General features: G+C 47.5%; 1 protein-coding gene across 1 annotated transcript; it reads left to right on the top strand.

Moving 5' to 3' along the window:
* Nucleotides 1-4,417: 4,417 nt before the first annotated feature.
* Nucleotides 4,418-10,874, top strand: LOC149461966 (uncharacterized). Its single transcript, XM_089677769.1, has 5 exons — nt 4,418-4,491; nt 5,313-5,519; nt 5,609-5,821; nt 5,892-6,098; nt 10,752-10,874. The coding sequence occupies exons 2-5, from the start codon at nt 5,385-5,387 to the stop codon at nt 10,872-10,874; spliced, it is 678 nt and encodes a 225-aa protein (XP_089533895.1). The 5' UTR covers nt 4,418-4,491; nt 5,313-5,384.
* The last annotated feature ends 394 nt before the right edge of the window (nt 10,875-11,268 follow it).

Raw genomic sequence — 11,268 nt, 5'->3', positions numbered from 1 at the left:
GCAGAACGTGTCTTTCAAATTGTCAGAAATGCATTTGGGGTAATAATGGTGGCTTGGTCATGTAGGGAATCCAACACAGGCGCTTTTCTGAGTATGGCTACCAATAATTCCAAATAGCGAACACTAAAAAAGCAGCACTTCAGAAAGAAAACTAAAAGGTGACCCTTCCAGAGGCATTGGTGGTTAGACTCTTTGGCCTTTCTGCTGCTTTCACCTGGTGGTCTGTCCTGCAAATAGTTTTAGCTGTTCCCCATCACACAAGTTCTCTGGCACATGTAGCGGTTGGCCATTATCTGCTAACCATTTGGCTGCCCCAAGGGAGCTTAGAATTATCAGTGGACTCTGTGGGCAAGGCTAACGTTCCCCAATATGGGAACACACAATATTGCAGCTTGTTCTCTAAGTGTCGGCTAGCTTTTGTCTTTTTGGGGTGCTGGTTTTGGCCAAGACTCCTGCATGGAACACTCACGCCCCCAGAGACTGACACTGCTGTCCAAATATGTTCCCTGTGCTACTTCATTGACACACACTATACAAGAAGTGTGTAATATCCAGGACACCAGGCGTGACACCAGGACACAACTTACACACAGTAAGCCTGCCAAGGAATGCTAGAGACACAGAAAAGTTGGGAGAATTAGAAGAAGGCCTTCTGTTGTTTGGACTATCATTATGCTGGACTAACTGGACCCAGACTAAGTTTGCTTTACACCCCGTGTAACATCTTGTCCTGAGATTGGTTGGGGAGCATAGGATCTTTAGCTGCCTGATTCTAGACGTGTGTGCCTATGGAATTTATGTGCCCAGTGGACACTTGTTCCTCACTTCATTCCCTCCCCACCTCTTGTTGCCAAAACACTGACATGTGAATGAGGAACAAGTTGGATCTAAGTGGTATGTGTGGAGCAGATAGACAATTTGCCCATTAGGGCCCCTTCTTTTCTGGGGGACATTGCATGTAACTGGTCTCATCCATAACTGATAGTCCTTCCAAGGGCAGCTTTCAAGTCATGTGACTTCTGTGTAATGCCAATCCCAACTAGAGATGAGGTGATGGGAGACATCTTGACAGAGTTGGGCCACAGGATCCCCCCACATTGTCTACTTGGCTGCACCCCCTTTTGGCAGTCTGCACAACTACACCCCACCAAGCTATGTAGAAGTCCCTGGATGGAATGAAGATCTACTCCAAACGTGAACAATGTAACGTGAATGGAGTGTTCTGTGTAAACTGTTGCAGCATTTCACAAGAGGAAGCAAACCAAGATTGGGAGTAGCTGCAGACAGCAAGCAGACAACTTCAATCTTTATGTATCCCAGCTTAGGATGGAAGGAGCTGGTTTACCTCTCGGAAACATGCAATCCTATCTGCTACAGTCCTAAAGCTGGACTTGCCAGAAAACACTTCGTTTGGACATTACCAGAAATTCCAGGTAAGCAAGATTGTCCAGTGCAGCTGGAGCTAGCAGAGTCCTGCAATGCTTTAGGGACATGCAGATCAGCTCCAACTGCAATGAAGAAGATTGCCGACCTGCAAAGGCTGAAGAAGACACAACACAGGGCACTGTCCAAGAGAAATAGAACATTTATTACCAACAATCAATAGAAAACTATAAAACATCCTAAAAAATTGTAACTAAACTAAAATTGCTGCCTGAAATAGGCTCCAAGGCTGGGCTGGTCCTCGTCTGGTTCCACCTCCAGGACTTGCTCCAGGGCCTGGATCCAGCGGCACATCCAGCCCAGGAGGCCACGAATGTCTGGATCGGGGAACAATGTAGAAAAAGCCAAACAAAATGTATTATCTGTAATAAAAAAGGAGACAGACTTGCTTCACACAACAACAGCATGCAATGCTTGTCTACCTTTGTCCATTATCCTGAAAGCACTCTATGCTGTTGTCACCTCATAATTGGAACACAGAACTTACATTTCTTGCCTGGATGATATCATGGCCCAAGGAGTGAGCTTGGAATCCTTAGTCCTAGATTACCCGCTTCCCACCCGCAATGTACTGTGGCCAGGCGGCAGCTACAGGCAAAGCAATGTACTTGTACGTCACTCTGGCTGTACTAACACAGGAGGCACACCATACACCCGAGCCGGCACACAGCGCTCCCCTCCCCCGACTGCTGTGTCTGGCGGATACAGTGGAATGAAGATCCCAGTGATTGTGACCCAGTGATCATGTGATCTCTAGGTGATCCCAATGTAAGCTGTTGTTATGAATCAATCTCATTCATAACAGCTCTGCTTCTCCTCCTAGTGAGCTGTGATTGGCCCACAGCTGTCACATGATACATGGGGCCAATCACAGCACCCTGTACCATGTGACCAGCTCCAGCCAATCACAGATCACTATCTTGAGCTGTCAAAAATCTAACTCACTGATGACAGTTGATGAATGAGTTCGGTTCTGACAGCAAGCTTTGCATTGCAGGAGAAATGATCATTATATCTCCTGCAAAGAAAAGTGTGGAAACAAAATCCCTGATCACCCCCCTCCCCCCACAGTAGTACAATGGTTACTATGGTAACATCCTACTATTCTGATACAAGTATTAAAAAATAAAGTTAAATACCATATTGAGAATTTTGTTTTAAATTTTTCTTAAGGTTTTTTTTTTAACTGCTTACCAACCACTTACCTGCATTTTGTGGGCGAGCAGCAGCTCTTGGCAAAGTGACGTAATCTGCATCGCTTCCGGTGTCAATGTACCTGCACCCCCCACTGCCCCCCCGGTCGGTCCAGGGAGAGAAGAGAGAACACGGCACAGAGTAAAAGTACCACTACATTGTACACACACGTTAGATTAGCACATTTAACCCTTTGATTGCCCCGTCACCCAGCCAGTGCCATTAGTACAGTGTCAGTATATAGAATGTTTCACTGATCTCTGTATTCCTGCCACTAGTGACATCACACAGTGTCAGGGTCAGTAAGCCCCTCCCAGCCAGGGTCAGCTGGCGTTAGATTGGCCGCACACTGTCACACTCACGCTATAGGTCGCTGATCACCGCCATTACTAGTATAGTGTTTGTACGGATCAATATATTGATCATGAACAGAACTATACTAGTGCCGGCTTTGTATAGTGTCCCCAATACTCCGTGTTAGCCGGATCGGCCCGGTCACTGCCAGCACTAGTGTTCAGCCCCTCCACTGTTCTTCACAGAAGATTTGTACCAATTGTGGGCCAAGGCAATTTATACACCACAATACATGGCCGCCCCCCAAATTCAGCTCTTGTCACACAATTCACATGGAACTCTATCACCGTTTATGAAATTAAAACATTTTTGGGCTGAACCCTCAACATGGACATTACAGAAAAGAATGAATTGCAGTCATATTGGTCCGCAGACCCGATTCATCGTATGTCCGTGTTCTCTGCTGGTACATATATGTCCAACATGGACCAGCAATGTACTGGAACGTCGCTGGACTTGGAGTGGTTATACCGGGAGGATGCTTGCAGCTACAGGCATCATTCTAGTGCTGGTTTATTAGCTGGTGGGCGGCTTTCATGTAAAAGTAATCCTAGTGGCCAATTAGCTGCAGAATTGTTTTTATGATCATTTTAAATGATTTCCTATAGCAGCAAATCTGATGAGATGAATGAAGTGGGTGTAAAGTGGAAGCAGTGGATGTGCAGGGAGCAGCATCTTGAGCACAAAGCACTTTATGTTGTGGATGGATTTGCACACGGTTCAGTTTCCTTCATTTATTGATAAACCCCATAAGACCAATGAAGTGGGTGTAAAGTGGAAGCAGTGGATGTGCAGAGAATAGGATTTGGAGCCCCGAGCTCTTTATCTCTGAATGTCTCCACATATTTGTAGTGTATTTGTGATGATTTCTGTGCACACACAATAGGACAGCGCTGTGACACATAATGCTCTTCTAGATGACAGGGAATCCTTCCCTTTGTTACAGCAGCAGTCCGCTAGAAGGTTTTTGTAGGTTTGGAGTTGTTACACATAGCGCGGGTTTTATCCATTTATAGTGATGACATCATTGCCCAAATCTGGGGGTCACCAGCCATTTCCACCCTTTACTCCCAGCTGGGGGGCTTTGTATCCATATACCAGATGTTCTACAGGACTAAATATGCAATCAATGTTACTGCAAAATCAAAGGGGCCAAAACCCCTCCCCCGAGCAGTCATATATTTCTGCCCCCCTTGGTGGGAGTGGAGGTGACCCCTCTATAAGGATCTACAGTCCATACACACCCAGCACAAGGCCGGGGTCACACTACCAGACGCTTCTCGGGGCTGCAGTTCCTCTGAGCTCCACAAGGTGGGGATCTCATTTCTACCCAGACAGGAAGTCTCTATGGAAGACAGACAGGAAGTGATCTCAGGTGCAGACAGGAAGTGATGTCAGGTACAGACAGGAAGTGATGTCAGGTACACTCAGGACGTTCTAGGGAGAGGTGAGTCAGGAGGAAGCAGAGAGTCCACATTCCTGGATCTGGCGGCAGAGGAGGTAATACGTAGATTAACCCCTTCAGGGGGAGGAGTTGATGATAATATATTTGCCCCCAAAGCTGGCCTACATGGTTCAGTTTTATCGTTCAGCCAGCGGGATGACCATAAAAAACTGAAGTGATTCCCCCATCCACACATTGGAGGTGGATGGGGGAATCCTCCCCGCTGCACTCTTGTATTCTGACAATGGGGGGACTCCTCCGCTCTCAGAATACACGGATCAGCACTGAAGCTATTGGCTGCAGCCGCTGGGGGAGTGGCTTTTATCTGGCAGTGGCCACACATGGATGGAAATGTGAGCGATCCCTGCTGAACCAGCTGAATTTCCATGGATCTATGGTCACCTTCAGTGACTTCCTCCCCTCCCCCTCATCTCCTTCATGATGGAAGTCATGCTGAGATCATCTCCCATTGGCTGAGCAATATTCTCATTTGTCTCTCAGCTCCTTCTTGCTATTCCTCGTCCTGCCTGTTGTTTCCTTGGATTGATTTTCTGTGTAGTGACCCCGGCTTGGTCTCTTGGATGCGCTCATCTGTTGCTTGCCCTGACCTTTCTCCTGATTCCTGGATTCCAGGAACTAGGATTTGGTTTGTACGGGAGCCTAATATAGAGGATCCCTCAAGTCTCCCTATCCAAATGTCCCTCCATCCAGAGTCTATCTGTCATAGAATTCTCTGACTCTGGATGGAGGGACATTAGGAGGAGGAGCTGTGAGGTCAGTGTGATGTCATAGGACATATAGATTAACCAAAATTATTGGTAGTTGTGATTTATACACAGCATGTTTGTTACAATGAATGTTTTATTATATCTTTCAGAGTGGAATCCTCGGGGATGATAATATTGATGGTAAAGAAGAGTATAAAGAGGAGGATGAGGAGTATGGAGTGATGGAGGAGTTTTCAGAAGGACACAAGGATATGATGGAGCCACCTAATACCAGGAACTCCCCAGAGAGATGTCCCCATCCTCTGTATTCCTGGGATTCCACACAGGAAGGTCACACCATCCCTCACCATCATCAGGTAGATGAGGAACAATCACTGATAGTATCATTAGGATCTGTACATTATCTGCATTGTTACCATTGATGTCATTTTTATTATATATTCAGAGTGGAAACCTGAGAGATCCTAAAGTTAAAGAAGAGATAAAAGATGAGGATGGGGGGATGGAGGAGTCACATATCCCTAAAGAACACAAAGATCTGTACCAGGACACCATGGTGGAGTCATCCAGCTACAGGAACCCACCAGAGAGATGTCCCCGTCCTCTGTATTCCTGGGATTCAGCACAGGAAGGTCACACCATCCCTCACCATCATCAGGTAGATGATTGACAACTGAAGTTCTGCTTTATAAACAGGTTTGTTTGTTACAATAATTTATTTATTTCAGAGTGGAATCCTCGAGGATGATAATATTGTTGTTAAGGAAGAATGTATAGAGGAGGATGAGGAGTATGGAGTGATGGAGGAGTTTTCAGAAGGACACAAGGATATGATGGAGCCACCTAATACCAGGAACCCACCAGAGAGATGTCCCCGTCCTCTGTATTCCTGGGATTCCACACAGGAAGGTCACACCATCCCTCACTATTACAAGGTTGGTGGGATGGAGCATCTAGAACATGGACTTGTGGAGACAATTTGTGTATTTTTCATGTTAGTTTATATTTTATAGATGATATTTTCTCTTATTTTAGGGTGAAGATCTGATGTATATAAAAGTTGAGGTTAAATCAGAAGAAGAAGAGGCGTATGTGAGGGATGATCAGCAGTCTATGGAGGAGGATGGAATAACGGGGACATTTATAGAGGAGGACACTCCTACAGAGATCAGCACAGGTGGGTCATGAACACTAAATCCATTCCTCCACCCATACTGCTCACTGATTGGTCCAGAGTAGGGCGGGGACTGGGTGATATCAGCCTGTAATCCCCTGGTCACTTTCCTGAGCTGTGTTCCCCGTCCTGTATTCCTGGATTTCTCTCGGATAATCTTCCTTCTCTGTGCTGCAGACACAATTTATGTATCTAGACTGGATTTATGGAGGTTCTGGGGTTCAGATAAATATTAATTCATTGACTCTGCTAAACCTAGGCACCTGTCAGAGCCTGGACTTGAACCCAGGACCTCTACTGTGTCTGGCAGTAACTCTTCTCACTGAGTTATCTGATATAATGGACGGCACTCTGCTTATCCATTGCTTTGTTTTCTGCTGAACCTTGAACTCTTTGCTCCTCCCATGAACTTCCTGATTTAAGCCATGTCTTTGCACTTCCTGTTTGGCAGATTTTTGTGCCTTCTCCATCCAATATCTTGCTCTTATCTCTCCTGCTACCGTCTGTATTGTGGGGACTCTGGACATTACACAGTTAATTGTCACAACAAAGTTAAAAGAACAATTGCTGCGATTGATAGTATATTATTATTATACAGTATTTATAAAGCGCCAATAGTTCGCTCAGCGCTGTACATTTCAAAGGGGGACAGAACATGTGACAGAACAATACCAATACAAAGCAAAACATGAGGGGATCGAGGGCCCGGCTCTTTCGAACTTACAATCTAGGAGGGAGGGGATGGTGGTACAGGAGGAGATAGCTGTGGGGGATGAAGTGGTAGGAAGAGTGGAGGAGGTCGGCAAGTTAGCAGGGGGTGGGGTAGGCTTCCCTGAAGAGATGGGTTTTCAGGGTGCGCCTAAAGGAGAGGAGAGTAGGTGTTAATCTGATGGGTTGGGGCAGGAAGTTCCAGAGGATGGGTGACACCCTGGAGAAGTCCTGGAGGCGGGCATGGGAGGAGGAGACCAGGGAACTAGAGAGAAGGAGGTCCTGTGAGGAGCGGAGTGTGCGTGTTGGGCGGTACTTGGATATCAGGTCGGTGATGTAGTACGGGGCAGTATGGTGGACATCTTTGTACGTCAGCGTTAGGATTTTGAATTTGATCCATTGCGCAATCGGAAGCCAGTGGAGGGATTGGCAGAGGGGGGTGGTGGAGGCGGAGCGGTTGGAAAGGTGAATGAGTCTGGCAGCCGTGTTTAGGATGGACTGAAGCGGGGATAGCCAGCGGTGAGGCAGACCAGTGAGGAGGGAGTTGCAGTAGTCGAGTCGTGATATGATGAGGGAGTGGATGAGCTGTTTAGTGGTTTCTGGGGTTAGGAACGTGCGGATTTTGGTGATGTTGCGGAGGTGGAGTCTGCACGAGTTTGTTAGTGATTGGACTTGGGGCTGGAAGGATAGGTTGGAGTCCCGAATGACACCCAGTACTCTGGCCTGTGGGGCGGGTTTGATGGTGGCGTTGTTGGATGTGATGGAGAAGTCAATGGGGGGTGGTGTCCGGGCTGGGGGGAAGACTAGGAGCTCGGTTTTGGAGAGGTTCAGTTTAAGGAAGTGGAGCGACATCCAGTCTGATATGTCGCTCAGTAGGTGTGTGATTAGGGCGGAGACTGAGGGGGTGAGGTGGGGGGTTGAGAGATAGATTTGTGTGTTGTCGGCATAGAGGTGGTAGTTGGAGCCGTGAGAGTGTATGAGTTGGCCAAGGGAGGAGGTGTAGATGGAGAAGAGAAGGGGCCCGAGGACGGAGCCTTGAGGGACCCCAACAGTGAGGGGGAGGTGGTAGCATTATAGGTAATGCTGAAAGAGCGTTGTGACAGGTAGGATGAGAGCTAGGAGAGAGCGGAATCTCTGAGGCCAAGGGAGTGTAGTTTTTTGAGGAGGATTGGGTGGTCGACTGTGTCGAAGGCCGCAGAGAGGTCAAGGAGTAGGAGCACTGAATAGTGGCCATTAGCATTGGCGGTTAGCAGGTCATTGGAGAGTTTGAGTAAGGCAGTTTCAGTGGAGTGTAGGGGATGGAACCTGGACTGTAGGGGATCGAGGAGGTTGTTGTCATTGAGGTGAGAGCTTAGGCGGGTGTAGACTAAGCGCTCGAGGATTTTGGATGTGAATGGGAGCAGGGAGATGGGTCTGAGGTTGTTTGGGCCATTGGGGTCCAGGGAGGGCTTTTTAAGTATGGGGGTGATGTGTGCATGCTTCAGAGGGGAGGGGAAAGTGCCGGAGGAGAGGGAGAGATTAAAGATGTGGGTGAGGGAGCGTAGGATGGAGGGGGAGGTAGGTCGTAGGAGTTGTGAGGGGATAGGGTCGAGGGGGCAGGTGGTGAGGTGGGCATCAAAGAAGACCTTGGAGACCTCGATGGTAGAAGGTCAAAGGTGCGGAGTGTTGAGGGGGCTTCAGTATGAAGAATGTTGGGTGGGGTGGAGGTCAGAGCAGTGGTGGGGCCATGGGAGAGGGGTGATGAGGGGGTAGCTGAGGGAGTTTGAGCAGCGACAAAGTCTCTGCGGAGTGAGTTGAGGGAGAGGGGGGATGAGGGGGTTGCTGTGTGAGAGGGGACAGGTATGGGGGGAGTGTGAGCTGCAGTGATGTCCTTGCGAATGGTGTCAATATTGTTTTTGAAGTGATTGGCAATCTCAAGGGCAGTGAGTGAGGTGCTGGGTGGAGGTGGGGGTGGCGAGAGTAGAGAGTTGAAGGTGGAGAAGAGTCGGCAAGGATTGGAGGAGAGGGCCTTGATGAGGGTCTGGAAGTAGGCTTGCTTGGCGGTGTGGAGGGAGGAGGTGTCGGTGTGGAAGGCAGATTTGTAGCGGGTGTAGGCTTGTTGGAATCTGGTTTTGCACCATAGTCGCTCCAGGGCACGACTGTTTCATTTGAGGGTTTTGGTGTGATCAGTCTGCCAGGGCTGGAGTGGTCGGGGTCTGATGTTTCATGTGGTTGAAAGGCACTAGTGAGTCAAGGGCTGTTGACAGTGCGTTGTTTTAGGCGGTCATAGCCAGGAAAAGGCAGGACGGGGAGGATGCTGTCATGGAGTTGATCAGCTGCAGAGTGGAGGGGGGCAGGGATCAGGTTGCAGAGGTTACGGCTGGTGGTAGTGTGACATTTAGAGGGGTAGGGGTTGGAGGACAAGGAGATAGAGAAGGTGATAAGGTTGTGGTCAGAGAGAGGGAAGGGAGTGTTTGAGGTTGTGGGGAGCGCAGCGGTTGGAGAAGACAAGGTCCAGGATATTTCCATCGGAGTGGGTGGTGGATTGTATGCACTGTGTAAGTGCAAAGGAGGAGGTTAAGTGGAGGAGTTGGGATGTGGCCGGGTTGTCAATGTTGACAGGGATGTTGAAATCTCCAAGTATAGTGCCTGAACAAATAAACTCCATTACCAGTCTATCTCCCCATTGATTTATGAAGACATAAAAGTTGATTCTATGCAGTCTCATTTTGTTGTCCCTATCAAACTTATCACCGAGGGCCATGAAATTCCATGTTCTGCTATGCTGGACTCTGGGGTCGGGCGGAACTTTATGGACATAGAATTTGCCCACAACAACAATAATCTCCCAAGAAACAAATCTGCCCCATTGATATGGAGACGGTTGATGATTCACCTTTAGGACCGGTGTTTCCCATGAAACGGTTCCCCTGTTACTCTAATTTGTGGCTGACCATTATGAGACCATCAGCTCTCAGCTGATTACATCCCCTAAATTTCCTGTCATCTTGGGCATTCCTTTATTTTCTACCCATAACCCCACCGTCAGTTGGGGAGAACGGACTGTACATTTTACGTCCCCTCATTGCAAGGAGCATTGTAGGGAACCATGTTGTACAAGTTTTCTACCAATCAGGGAATCACAAGTTGATGTGGTAAGTACCCAGTCATATGACAACCTGCCTCCACAATACTATGAGTTCTGAGATATCCATGATAAAAAGAATGACGATCAATTACCTCCTCCTCACCCTTACGATTGTCCCATTGAACTGCTTCCAGGGTCAGAAATACCATTCAGCCGCCTTCTAAATCTGTCAGAACCTGAATTAAAGGTGCTCAGGGAGTGGCTTGATGAGAATTTGAGAAGGGCTTTATCAGACCCTCAACATCTCCTGCAGGGGCAGCCCTGTTCTTTGTTGAGAAAAAGGATTGCACTTTGCGTCCATGCATCGATTTCAGGGACTAGAATAAATCACTATAAAAACCGTTACTCCCATTAATCATTGAAATTCTGGAAAGACTCCGCTCTGCCAAAGTCTTTACAAAACCTGACTTACGGGGGGCATATAACCTTGTACACATTCATCAAGGAGACAAATGGAAAGCCACCTTTACAACCAGATATGGGCACTTCCAGTCCCTAGTTATTCCTTTTGGCCTATGCAACGCTCCCGCGACTTTTCAGCACTTCATCAATGATGTGTTTTGACATCTGTTGGACCAGTTTGTTATTGTATATCTGGATGATATTCTCATCCTTCCCGATAACTTGGAGGACCATCTCAAGCGTGTCTGCACTGTATTCAAAAGATTAAGGAAGAACCGACTTCAAACTGGAGAAATGTGAGTTTGAACAAACCCAGATCCAGGTCTTGGGATTTATTATCTCTTCAGAAGGAGTGAGCATGGATCCCGAGAAGATCAAGGCAGTGGTGGATTGTCCTGTACCTGGAAACGTGAAGGAAATACAATTTGTTGGATTTGCCAACTTACAGGAAATTCATAAGAAACATCTCTAAGGTAATCGCACCAATTACAGAGCTGACAAAGAAAGGAGTGCCCTTTGTATGGTCACCTGAGGCACACACTGCTTTTAGTAAGCTAAAGTTTATTTTTCATTTCTACACCAATATTGGTACATCCTGATCCTGAACTACTCTTGTTGTCTCTCACCTTGACTATTGTAACTCCCTCCTCATTGGCCTACCTCATCGCAGGCTATCCCCTCTTCAGTCTATCAT

The sequence above is a fragment of the Staurois parvus genome, unplaced genomic scaffold (assembly GCF_062004578.1).
Source record: "Staurois parvus isolate SC_StPar_1 unplaced genomic scaffold, SC_StPar_1.0 ptg000191l, whole genome shotgun sequence".
In the NCBI taxonomy this organism is placed as follows: domain Eukaryota; kingdom Metazoa; phylum Chordata; class Amphibia; order Anura; family Ranidae; genus Staurois; species Staurois parvus.
Note: the sequence above shows the minus strand (reverse complement) of the source record. Positions and strands in the feature narration are given on the sequence as shown.